Here is a 13,613-nt window from a genome sequence, read left to right on the forward strand (position 1 = left end):
CCTAGGTTTACAAGAGGCTCCATAAAAAGCACTAGTAAGTCAGTACAAACTAAAATTTCATAGACAATCATTTGTTTATACTGCTCGATAGACTATACACTGAAATGTAAGTACAATATTTATATTCCAACTGATTTATTTTATAGTTATATGGTAAAAATGAGAGTCAGCAATTTGTCAGTAACAGTGTGCTGTGACATTTGTGTGTCTCATTTTCTAAGTTTTTCAGTGAGGTGAAACTTGAGGGAACCCAAGACAAATCAGACTCTTTAGAGCGGTAGAATAATCTTGAAAGGCTGAGAGCCATTGCTGTAGGGCACCCCTTTGGCCTGTAGCAAGAATTCTGTGCTCAGGTTTGACACAGTGGCCAGAACTGGGATATTTAAACGTGGCACAAAATTAGAGAGGCTGAAAGCCCAGATCAAAAGGTGTCCCTCTGGGGCAGGCTGTATCAGAAAGATGCAATCTAAACTTGATCTGAACAACCTCAGATTTGGGCTTAGACCGACCTCTTCTAGCAAGGAGTTCCACAGCCAGGGACCCACTGCTCTGGTCCTGGTGCCCAACAGTTGGAGCGTGGGTTGATTCAGCGGTGTCCTCTTTGTGGAACATCCAGCCACAGGGGAGGACTAAGTTGCATTCTTTGTTATTCCCAGATATTGATGTTACGTAAGGCAACCAGGTTTTTCGCAGGAGTGGGTGGGTGAGATTCTGTGGCCTGCGTTGTGCAGGAGGTCAGACTAGATGATCATAATGGTCCCTTCTGACCTTAGTATCTATGAACCACAGTGTTCCCCTTCCCCATGGAACTCTCTCACTGATCGAGACCATCTGGTAAAACTATAAAGCAATGGAGAGATCTACCTGGAGGGACAAAGTCGTCTTTTTCTGGTTCTTTGCCCTGCAGGAAAAGAGAGAGAGAGAGAGAGAGAGAGGTCAAACATTTCCATCATGAGCAACATATATGAAGGACTACAGAGAACACGAGAGACTCTATACGCAGCTCCTACCACCTTTTCCAGGAAGGATGATGCCAAAATTATAGAGGTGTGGGAAAGGCAGCAAAAAGGACAGAAGAGACTGGGGAGCAGGTAAGGGTTGAAATGCAAAGGCCAGAGGGGCTGATTGAGGCCAGTCAAATATTAGATATGTTAAAGCAGACAGGATCCCCTTGACTAGAGTAGGGCAGGGGCCAGCTCGTAAATAACATCAAGGAGATTTTCTTCACATAAATGGGAAACGGGAAGGGGGATCAAACCCATGTAGTATAGGCAACAGTTGGAACAATTTATAGAAACCAGATCAAGCAGCAGCAAGGCGCAAGGGTGGATGCAGCAACAGCTACCATTACGGAGCCGAGGACAATACGGACACAGTACTGCAACAGCGATGCTAGTAGGAAATGCAGTTTAATGGTCAGAGCAGAAGACTATATGGGGCGTCTACATGAACAATTTGTTTGCAGCAAGCTGGGATGTGCATCTACTCCGCACTAGCCTGAAAACGTCCCCAGGGACCCTGCTGCAATGCATTAGCAGTTCATTAATGTGCTCTGAGCTCATCCCATTTCAGAGAGGGCTAGATCAAAGCGCATCAATGAACTGTTAATGCATGTCAGCAGGGTCCACACAGTTAGTTAGTCCGTGGCAGGCTAGTGTGGGGCAGATTCACACCCCAGCTTGTTGGGAACTAGCTGTTTGCGTAGACAAGCCCTAGGAGATAGGACTGCTAGATTCTATTTCCAGCACTGGCATTGCTCACTGAGACACCTTGGGCTAGTCACTTAACCTCTCCATGCCTTATTACACCATGCTGCAGATGGGCCAGAGTAATGCTTACCTGTCCTCACAGTGGTGGGGTGAGGCTATATTCGTTCGTGTTAAAGCACTGAGATCTGGGGCTGAAAAGCTCCATAGGAGGATGACGTATTATCATTATGATGCTAGAGGTTCAGAGGGTTAAATATAGGTAAGTCTACTGGTGAGTTTCCGAGTTCATCCCCCTGCTCCAGTAACGGTCATTAAATCCCCTGTGGGGAGATGGGTGGGGGCAGGACATGGAGGACAGGAGTTGAGGGAGGGAAGGGGGAAGAATGAGGGACAGATGGTGTCATTTCTCTGCACTGTTGTTTTTTATCTTGGCAGCCTCTCTTTATCTGTCTGTGCTGGGGTTTATCCTGCAGGGCAGAGACACAGGCTGCTGTACTTTCCACTTCTTCCTGGAGCAGAAATGCAGGCTTCAAGTTTATCAGACACTTATCACCTAGCTGGATGTAAAGTTACTATTCACTCAATTATCTGAACCCCGCGGACTGATCAGAGACCCTGAGCTTTTGGGGTTTTAAAATTACAGGCCTTGAGAGAAGTTTGAAGAGGGCCCAGCACAATTATTTTCCAAAAAAGGTTCCATCTATTATATGTAACAAGCTAGTTCCCTTTATGCCAGTCTCCATTTACAAGAATCCCATCACTCCCCAAGATCCTTCACCTTTTTCCATGCAATAAGTTGTAGAGGGACAGGAGCCATCAACAATCTTCATAGCACATCCTCCCTCTACTCTGCCCCTTACCAATGGAGAGATCTCCATCTGCAAATCGGTCGGAGGGCCAGCTGGAGATGCATTCACCATCCAGCCCTCTGCACCCCCAGCCTCTGGAGGAATCCTTAGAGGACTCAGATTGCGCTAAGTTTTCTGCGGAGGTCACTTTGCACTGTGGAATGTTAATGGAAACATTTCCAGGAAGCAGGAGGAATAGTCAGGTGGCTCCTGAATCTGAGCAGATGGCTCTGACTTTTGGTGCAGCTCCAAGGAAGATCAGAGGGACTGAGGTGGGAGGTGGAAAACACCCCCCAGACAGAATGGCTTCAGGACAAATTAGTTCAGGAAACTGTAGAGAGTCTTCCTCCTCAGAGCACCCCATTCCACAGAAAAACTGGCATGAGAGAATCTGGTCCAGAGTTTGGAGACAAGGCCTGTATATCTGAATTTAGTAAAACTAGAGAGGCCTATGCTAGCTCTCAGATTTACAGACTTCTGGTTCTCATTTGTCAACATGTCCATTCGATAAAGCCTTTCTGGGTGATCACTACACCATTGATCGTCCTGCTGCTAGTCACAGGAAGCTGCTATGTCTGCAGTAGAGGCAGGTACACTGCACAGAGGCCAGAAGCCCTCGGATCTCTTAGAGAAGGGATGTCAACTCACTTTACGCAGATTCATCTGCTTTTTGTAGAAGTTGTACCACTCCCGTTTCCGATTTTCCTCACTGGCTTCATCCCCACTCCCACGGTTTTCTTCGTCATACCTGGATTAGAAGGCAGGAGAGTTAGGAGAGGAATACAAATTCTTGCAGAGGGAGCAATAGCTGGTCTAAAGGCCTTAGAAAACCTGAATCACATCAGGAAGGTGTTTTCTAATTGACTTTTAGGAACACACCTTAAGAGCTCAGTTCTGCCACCCTTAATCAAGTTGAGCAGTACTTCCTCAACTAAGAGTCCACTAAAATCAACACAGTGAGTAAGGTTGGCATAGCTGGGTCCTCAGTGACCACTACAGCTTTGAACAGAAGGTACAGCCAAGCAGCACAAAATCAGTGAAGTAGGTAGCAAGCAGTGCCCTATGTTAAAGCAGGTTTCAGAGTAGCAGCCGTGTTAGTCTGTATTCGCAAAAAGAAAAGGAGTACTTGTGGCACCGTAGAGACTAACAAATTTAGTTGTTGAAGTGAGCTGTAGCTCACAAAAGCTTATGCTCAGATAAATTTTAGTCTCTAAGGTGCCACAAGTCCGCCTGTTCTTTTTATGTTAAAGCAATAGCCTTTGTCTTTGGAGTCCTGGGTTCCAATACAGTAACTCCTCACTTAACGTCGTTTCATTGTTACCTTGCTGATCAATTAGAGAACATGCTCGTTTAAAGTTGCTCCCTTATAATGTTGTTTGGCAGCCACCTGCTTTATCCACTGCTTGCAGGAAGAGCAGCCTGTTGGAGTGAGCTGGGGGGGGCTTGGAACCAGGGTGGACCGGCAGCCCCCCTACCAGCTCCCCGCTCCGCTAAGTTCCCTGTGCAGCAGCCGCCCAGCAGGCTACCATTTGCTGGGTAGTCCAGCTGTCCCACCCCCACTGCCGTGTGCTGCTCCTGCCCTCTGCCCTGGAGCTGCTCCCGGGAGCCTCCTGCTTGCTCTGCGGGGGGGATGGGGGGAGAAGGGGGCAGAGGTGTGCTAATGTCAGGGTGTCCCCCTCCCCCCACTCCTGTACCTCATCTCCACAGAGCACAGGGGGACATGACAGGGCTCAGGATGGAGGGAGCTTGCTATCAGCAGCTGCTGTCTCAACTTGCTGATCTACTTAAAAAGGCAATGTACTTAGAATGGGGTCAGCATACTTAAAGGGGCAATGCGCATCTCTCTCACACACAGGGTGTGTCTCTGTCTCTCTCTGCCATGCTGTCTCCCCTCCCTCCATTCATGCTGCCTTGTAGGGTGTGACGCTACATTAACAACGTGTTAATCCTTGAGGGCTCAGCCGAGTGCTAGCAGTAAGGCATTCCCTGGGAAATATCCCACCCTGTGACTTCACCACCTTAACCAAGCTTCACAATCATCGTTGCTGTGTATTTGTTTAAAACTTATACTGTGTGTGTGTGTGTGTGTGTGTGTGTCTCTCTCTCTCTCTATATATATATAGATAGATAGATATAAAAATATAGTCTTTTGTCTGGCAAAAAAATTTTCCCTGGAACCTACCCCACCCCAATTTACATTAATTCTTATGGGGAAATTGGATTAGCGTAACATTGTTTTGCTTAAAGTAGCATTTTTCAGGAACTTAACTACAACATTAAGCGAGGAGTTACCGTACAGCTCAGGGTCACTAGTAATTTGGCCTCATCCCACTGCCAGTGTCATCTGATGAATGAAGCTACCAATCTGTGTCAACCTGTAGAAGCAGAAGGCTAGAACGGCAGTCAGTGCTGCAGATCATGACAGAGCTGTATAGGTAGAAGTGTGCAGAGAAGCTTGCACCGTGTCTGACCACATGATGGCTGTAGCCCAGCAATGCTAACAGCCTTTTGCTTTCAAACACAAAATCCCCATGCAAAATAGGAGTTACAGATTGGGGAAAAATTAATAAATTATTATTATTATTATAATTTATTATTAATACCACAACCACCACCATCCCACATGTGTATAGCACCATCATCCAAGTGTGCTAAGCACTATATAAATTTAATCACACTTCCCAACACCCATCTCCGTTTTACAGATAAGGGGAAACGGAGACACAGAGGTTAAGCAACTTGCCCTAGGTTAGTGAGTCAGTGCTAGGACTAGAATCCAGGAGAAGTCTGGAGCTAGCCACTTGATTACAGTCTCTCTAAAGTCTAGTTCCTCCGTCTCCCAGCTCAGATGCAAAATTTAGGTCAGGTCCTTGAACCAGCTACATTCTGTGGGATCATCAATTGTTCTAGATCAGGCTTCGGCAACCTTTCAGAAGTGGTGTGCCGAGTCTTCATTTATTCACGCTAATTTAAGGTTTTGCGTGCCAGTAATACATTTTAATGCTTTTAGAAGGTCTCTTTCTATAAGTCTAGACTATATAATTAAACTATTGTTGTATGTAAAGTAAATAAGGCTTTTAAAATGTTTAAGAAACTTTATTTAAAATAAAATTAAAATGCAGAGCCCCTGGACCAGTGGCCAGGACCCGGGCAGTGTGAGTGCCACTGAAAATCAGCTCGCGTGGCGCCTTTGGCATGTGTGCCATAGGTTGCCTACCCCTGGTCTAGATGATCTGAGGACAGCTTCTGGCTCCCAGGGATATGAATCTGATTGAGCCAGCCACAGCGTATGGAAAAAAGTTCCTGGCCTTGAGGCCATAAGTGAGAGGAAAATACTACACAGAAATATCTGCTGAAATTAGGAGCAGCTAGGCTGGCAGCAGGGCAGTCCAAAGAGGAGGAGCTCCACCCTCCCCAGCAGAACACGCCGCAGTCTCTGGGAGGCTCAGCAATCAAATCCGAACCTGCTAAAGCCTCCAGAGCCTCTCCTCCCTCCTTCATATAGCTCTGGGTCATAGGTGTCCCGAGAGGAACCTGTGGGTCTAATGCAGGTTCTGCTCCAGCTGTTGCTGATAAGCTCCAGGGAATCCAGCTGCTTTTTCACTGCTCCTGAGTTCTTGCAGTAATCACAGCACTTGTTACAAGGGGGGGTGACATCTCCAAAGTACTTTGCTATGGCAGCATGGCGACATCTAGGAGACGAGAGAAAGAAGGTAACAATGACATGCTGATGGGAGAACAATTACTGCAAGGGGGAGGTAAAGTATGGGGGGGCAGGGAAGGGGTGAAAGCAGTCTCGGAAGATACCTAATACTGCAGATAAAATCTGCAACATGGGGTGGGGTGGGGAGGGGAGGGGAGAAGAGGATCACCACAGCAAGGGCAACATGGGGCTGTCCCAAACTCATCTGTTTTGGGCTTTTCAGGAGCTCTCAGCGTTGACCTAACTCCCCCACTGAAGTCAAGGGGAGTTTTACACTGACCTCCATAAGAGCACGGTCAGGCCAACATCGGGCGCTTTTGAATACTCACTCGTTAAAGGCAATGCCACTGCAAACAGACAGCCACCCCAAACCCCCAGGTTACACACACTGTTACCACACACCCCAACACGCTGCACAAGCAGAAATTCAGCTCCACTTACCCTATGTGTATGGAGCGCTCAGTGGAAGGGGAAAATAGGCCTATTCGTTTATTCATACTCCAAAGACTACTCTGTTCTGAATTTGGACCAGGGAGATCGCAAAGGCTGCTGAAACAATGGAAGAGCCAGAGACATTGTGGCCGTGGATTCGTCAACACCTTACTACCAAGTTTAAGGTAAGTCTGACTGAAAACCCACAAGTTTTACTATGGACTTTTGACAAAGCTGAGCCACAAGATACAGCCTTGAGTCAGTCTCACAGAGAGGTCCCCTACACTTGTACTAGTTCTGGTCTCTCGGATAAACATGTTCCATTTTAGAGCCATTTGATCAGTTTGGGGTTCTGAGATAAACATGTATTTCGATCAGTTTTGCTGCACAGACCCTCACTGTTTGGGATATGTCCACAGATCACACATTGGTGAGCTTCTCATTTATTTTACGTTACAGAGATCACAGTGGTAATTCAAAGGATGATAGGCTCGTGCTTTTACCCAGCTGGAGCCTCTCAGCACAGGTAGACACTTGCATTAGTGGAGCTTGAGCTAGTGGCAGTCTAGATGTTGCAGCTCTGGCAAAGACTAGGGCTAGCCACCTGAGTTCAGACCCTGGGGGGTCAAGCCCGAGTTGCCACAAGGTCCACACCACTATTTTGAGTGTACTAGCTTGAGCCGAGCAAGCGCAAGTCTGTCTACCTAGGCTGGGAGGCACAGTCCCAGGTAGAGAGCAGACATACCCCTCCTGGGGGACAAAAGAGATGGCCAAATCTCCACAAGGATTCCACAGGCATGTTAGTGAGCAATGAAAACCAGGCCATCTGCTCGACAATATTGCCCAACCAGTTATACTGAACTAGCAACCAGGCATGTGAGGGTGGCCAGCAATGTTCCCTCTAATGTTTGACAGGCCGTGTGCGCAAAAAATTTCTTCTGTGCAAATTGTTGTGCTTCTGTGCACGCGGTGTTTTGCCGTGCACGTGTGGTTTAGGATCTGCGTGCGCACGCACACAGATTAGAGGGAACAGTGGTGGCCAGATATTCCAGGGCAGATAGTTTAGCTCCTCAAGATGTGTCTATATTACAGTATACATATATGTGCTCAGTAACTACAGGGGCAAGAGAAACCCCCACTTCCAAAAGCACCCCATGCTTGAACTGGTGAAAGCATCATCTGATTTGGCTAGAGAGGGCAGAACCAGGCAGTCCTCTTTTTAGGTAGATGACGGGGAATGAGGCTGTTTTTGAAACCTAGCATTGCAATAACTGAACAAGTGTGCCAGGGCTGATGGGAAAGGTGGGGAAAAGGGGATTATTTAAAGAAAAAATTAACAAGTGAAACAAGATCTATATCCAACATCAACTAGTTCCATTTTCCAAGCATATTGTATCCCCTTGTCTTTTAGACTGTAAGCTCTTAGCAAGTGTCTTGTCTTAAACATATCTGTAGTGTCTACTACTTGGAGCCCTGAATAAATAGTGATGTAACTCTTACATAGAACAGGCTTGATTTAAAAATACCCACTTAAAAAAAATCACCTACTACAAAGCAAGCAAGCTCTACACGTGTGTATGAGAATGCAAAGTATGTTCTTAAGGGAAACTCTATATCCCTTGTAAGCCCATGCTTTGCGTTTGCCCTCAAATTGCTCCCAGATAGTACACAGGATCACATTAAATATATATATCATGATACAGTTTAGAGTAGACAAACCGTAGTAGGAGTGATGAATCTACACCCACAGTATTTGAAATTAGGGCTGTAGATTAATCGCAGTTAACTTATGCGATTAACTCAAAAAAATGAATCACGATTAAAAAATATGAATCATGATTAATCGCAGTTTGCGATTACATCAACAAATGCATTGTTAAACAATAGAATACCAATTGAAATTATTAAATATTTTTGGATGTTTTTCTACATTTTCAAATATATTGATTTCAATTACAACACAGAATACAAAGTGTACACTGCCCCCTTTTTTATGATTTTTATTATAAATATTTGCACTGTAAAAATGATAAAAGAAACAGTATTTTTCAATTCACCGCATACAAGTGCTGTAGTGTAATCTCTTTACCGTGAAAGTGAAACTTACAAATGTATATTATTTTTGTTACATATCCGCACTCAAAAACAAAACAATCAAAACTTTAGAGCCTACAAGTCGACTCAGTCCAATCACTAAGACAACAAGTTTGTTTACATTTACGGGAAATAATGCTGCCCACTTCATATTTACAATGTCACCAGAAAGTGAGAGCAGGTGTTCGCATGGGACTTTTGTAGCTGGCATTGCAAGGTATTTACGTGCCACATATGCTAAACATTCGTAGGCCCCTTCATGCTTCGGCCACCATTCCAGAGGACATGCTTCCATGCTGATGACACTCATTAAAAAAAAATGCGTTAAATTAAATTTGTGACTGAGTTCCTTGGGGGAGAATTGTATGTCTCCGGCTCTATTTTACCTGCATTCTGCCATATATTTCATGTTATAGTTGTCTTAGATGATGACTCAGCACATGTTGTTCATATTAAGAACACTTTCGCTGCAGATTTGACAAAACACAAAGAAGGTACCAATGTGAGATTTCTAAAGATAGCTACAGCATTTGACCCAAGGTTTAAGAATCTGAAGTGCCTTCCAAAATCTGAAAGGGAAGGGTGTGGAGCATGCTTTCAGAAGTCTTAAAAGAGCAACACTCTGATGCGGAAACTACAGAATCCGAACCACCAAAAAAGAAAATCAACCTTTTGTTAGTAGCATCTGACTCAGATGATGAAAATGAACATGCGTCAGTCTGCACTGCTCTGGATTGTTATCAGGCAAACCCGTCATCAGCATGGACGCATGTCCTCTGGAATGGTGGTTGAAGCATGAAGGGAGATATGAATCTTTAGTGCATCTGGCATGTAAATATCTTGCAACACCAGCTAAAACAGTACCATGAGAACACCTGTTCTCGCTTTCAGGTGACATTGTGAACAAGAAGCAGGCAGCATTATCTCCTGCAAATGTAAACAAACTTGTTTGAGTGATTGGCTGAACAAGAAATAGGACTGAGTGGACTTGTAGGCTCTAAAGTTTTACATTGTTTTATTTTTGATTGCAGGTTTTTTTGTACATAATTCTGCATTTGTAAGTTCAACTTTCATGATAAAGAGACTGCATTACAGTACTTGTTAATTGAAAAATACTATTTCTTTTGTTTTTACAGTGCAAGTATTTGTAATAAAAAATATATAGTGAGCACTGTACATTTTGTATTCTGTGTTATAACTGAAATCAATATATTTGAAAATGTAGAAAACATCCAAAAATATTTAAATAAATGGTATTCCACTATTGTTTAACAGTGTGATTAATCGCACAATTTATTTAATCGTTGGACAGCCCTAATTTTATCACAAAGGAGTAACATATTAAGCTACACATTTTTAATAAGAAAAACAGGAATGGAACATGAGAACATGGGCACAACATAGATGTTGGAACCTTAATTTTTGTGATCCTGCATTTAATTTATTTGTTGGTCATAGGAGGCTGGAGGAAATCTGACTTCCAGAGCTTTCATGCCCTCCCCCATAAGCTCTTTACTCCAAACCTATTCAAGATCTATTTGCAGGGCTTTCAAGTGTCAACAACAGGGTTTGAAGTTCCTTAAAAGCAAACAGTGCTCACTTAGGAAACATCTACACTACAGCTGAGAGGCTGCTTCCTAGTCCGAGCACAGACACACACTAGCTCAGCTTGAGCTAGCATACTAAAATTAGTAGGGTAGCTGGGGGTAGCATGGGCAGTGACTCAGGCTAGACACCCAAGTACAAACCCACCTGGATCCCCTAGGTACGTACTCAAGTAGCTAGCCTATGTCGCTGCCCATGCTACCCCTGGCTACATGGCTATTTTTAGTGCTCTAGCTTGAGAAGAGCTAGCGTCTGTCTGTCTCTTGTGCTAGAAAGCTTGCTCCCAGCTGCAGTGCAGACCTGCCCTTAGCTAGCTGGGCACACACGGGCAGCAGTGAAGTGCAGACTGACATTTTCTCGAGGCACAATTTTCAAATAGCCATAATTTTGTTAAATCAAGCAGACACCAGCCCTCAGTGAGGACTACATTTTTGCTACTTTTCTCATAGACCTGCTTTTGCCAAGTCTAAAAAGGTGTGATTGGGATTTTTTTAGAACAGGGAACATTTTCTCAAGTGCCTCACTTTCCCATACATCAACAACAGTTGCAGGGATTTTGCTCAAAATCCCCCCTACTATTCTTGTGTGTTTTTTGTATTACCATCCTGCTTATGAGCTTGAGTCACAAACCAGGACCCCTATGTGCTAGGTGCTGTACAAACACAGAACAAAAAGGATGCTCCCTGCCCCAGCGAGCATACAATTGAAGTACTTTAGTTCTTTTCTCCCTTCTCACACATGCACCACTTCTATCTACTACAGCCGGACCATGGAAATGGATTAATGGCTAACTGCTTATTATTAATTTGTATATAGTATCTGATTTATTGTGTCTAGCACATTTTGGACACATACAATATAAATACTATGAATGTATTTACACAGCACATATTTCATATATATATATATATTTCAGATGCATGGCTTGCTTTTGAATATCTAGCCCTTGATGCCAAGTCTCATCTTAAAGTTATAACCTCCTCAAACAGTTGACAACACTGGGCCAAGTTCTTCTGTCAGTTACAAAGATGTAACTTCAGTGAACTTACTTCACAGGGCATCTGCGTCGCATAGCAGACTTGAGCTTGGCCTCTAACAGGCTCTGCAACTAAAACACAAATTTAGAAGACAACTATTCTATTATTAGAGGGTTGAGCGGGGCCATTTTGTCTTCTCTACCAAAAGCACTCCAGCTGGCTTGGCAGCTTCAGCAGCAAAATGGTCATAGAGGGAAAAGAAGTATTTCCTCCATTAGAAACTACCTTTTTAAGGCAGGTCTGAATGGTGACATCTACAAACAGGTGCATGGAAAGGGCGCGGGAGCCGGGGGTTAAGTCTGGATTCCTGGCCAGAAGATGGCAAGGAATCCAGCAGAGTATCTGTTGGCTCCAGGCATTTCAAACAGACTCTGTTAAGAGTCCATAATGACTGCCTATTCATTAACTCCCTTGCAGCCCAGGGGTTTTGATTTACCAAGCAGAAAACACAGCCAAGAGCTGGTGAAGAAACTAAAGCAGCAGGCTCCAAACAAGCTCAGTGCAAGCGTGCGTGCTGAAGTCAGAAGGAACACAGTACTACCCAGGTAAGGGGATTGGGACAGTGAATTAATTGTACTATGAGCCCAGGTCACTGAAAGCTGAATAGGGGCTACTACAAAGATGGCTTTCTATCCCCCTGCAAAGCAGCACTGACTCATTCTGGTCCTGAATTCAGAGAAAGAGTTCTTTCACAACCAGGGAAAAAAGGGAGACACATTTGAGTCTCTCCCCCTACCCTTCCAAAAGAACGGCAGGGTGCTGCGGGTCCTGCCACTGCAGCACCATTACAGAAATGTCAAAGGCCTTCTGTGAGTCAGTTCTTTGTTTCTCAAAGAGAGAAAGAAGTGAAGGCATTATTCTCTTATTAGTCAAACACACACCACTCCTCTTGGTGTTAAGAGTGAAGCATATAATAGTGGCTGGTCATGCCTCCCTCCCTCCCTCCCCTCACAGAGCTTTAGTGACAGGGTTAGGAGGGAGGGGAAGATGTTTGCATGTACATTTAACCCCCTAATACCAACAAACAAGATTTTGCCCTGGAATGCTGTGGCAAAGAACGGAGGAGCTCTGAAGCCATTGGTGTCCTGTTAACAGCCAAAACCTTAATGCTTCAGATGAAGGCAAAACAAATAAAATACAACAACACCCCTACTTTACAAACAAACTGGTAATTGAGTGGTTCACAAAATTGAAGAGTTCATTAAACCAAACATCTCAATTGCAGCAGGTACAGTGCATAAGTTGCAGTATGATGCACTGTACCACTTTCTTCTTCTCCTTCAAGCCACTACAAAAATTTCCAGTGCACTGAAGGAATCAAAGTGTGAAGGAATGACGACTTGTTCCTCAGAGACATCACTTGTGTTATGTGATTTATTCCCCCGGCTGCGAAGCAGGGTTCGTATAACTAGTGTTCACGAGATTGGTGTTTGTAAAAAAAATCGAGGTTCTGCAGTACATAGCTAGTTGTGCAATGATCTACATGGCGGAATAGCCTTCCTTGGCTCCACAAGCAGTTCATTTTTGCCTTGAAGCAGGAGACTTGGTTATACCCATTGTCTCAGACTGCATTGTCACAAGTGTTCTGAAATTATCCAGCCCTTTAAAAATTCAGCCACAGTATTTCTCTCTCTCCCTGCAGCAGAGAGTTCCATAGGTTGACTCTATGACGATTTTTTCTAAATGTAGTCACCTTTCATTTCACTGAGAAACCCCAATTTTGTGTTAAGGGACAGAAAGAAAAGCTAACACTGAAATTTCAGTAACATGATGCGAAATGTTAGTGAAACCGGATCACTGCAGACATGATGATAACGAGGATATTCATCAGAGTTCAGTGCCTGGCCTCTCTTTTCTTTATGCCACTGTTCTTGTCCAGTGAAGAATGTTTCAGCACCTTATCTCAAACTAGAGAGGGAAGATAAAATACCAGGGAAAGGTGCATTTATCTTAGCATAGCTACTACCTGCCTTTGAAAAGATAATGCATCTCCAGTGAGATACACTAGGGAGGAATGCCAGGTCTGCTGAACTAGGGATCCCAACCATTTGGGAGGCGAGGTCCCCTTGAATGGAGCAAACCATCATGACAACTCAGGAATGAATTAATAAAAACCAGTAAGACAAATTGTACAGCTAGTTGCCAATTGCTGGGGAAAAAAATGGGGGAGGGGAGATCTTATGGG

General features: G+C 44.3%; 1 protein-coding gene across 8 annotated transcripts in view; it reads right to left on the minus strand.

Annotated features, from left to right (window-relative positions):
* The window catches only part of RECQL5 (RecQ like helicase 5), a 58,594-nt gene that overhangs the window by 8,400 nt on the left and 36,581 nt on the right, over positions 1-13,613 (minus strand). For 4 of the 8 annotated variants that reach the window (XM_048819237.2, XM_075119270.1, XM_048819238.2 and 1 more), the window contains 4 exons: positions 6,702-6,809; positions 6,022-6,249; positions 3,206-3,305; positions 865-901 (listed from right to left, as the gene is read on the minus strand). In XM_048819237.2, coding sequence (XP_048675194.2) covers positions 865-901; positions 3,206-3,305; positions 6,022-6,249; positions 6,702-6,809 — 473 coding nt within the window. Of the gene's footprint in view, positions 1-864; positions 902-3,205; positions 3,306-6,021; positions 6,250-6,701; positions 6,810-13,613 lie in introns of those variants that run through there. The other 4 variants (XM_075119271.1, XM_075119273.1, XR_012664909.1 and 1 more) reach the window with 4 other exon arrangements.

The sequence above is a fragment of the Caretta caretta genome, chromosome 14 (assembly GCF_965140235.1).
Source record: "Caretta caretta isolate rCarCar2 chromosome 14, rCarCar1.hap1, whole genome shotgun sequence".
Classification (NCBI taxonomy): Eukaryota; Metazoa; Chordata; order Testudines; family Cheloniidae; genus Caretta; species Caretta caretta.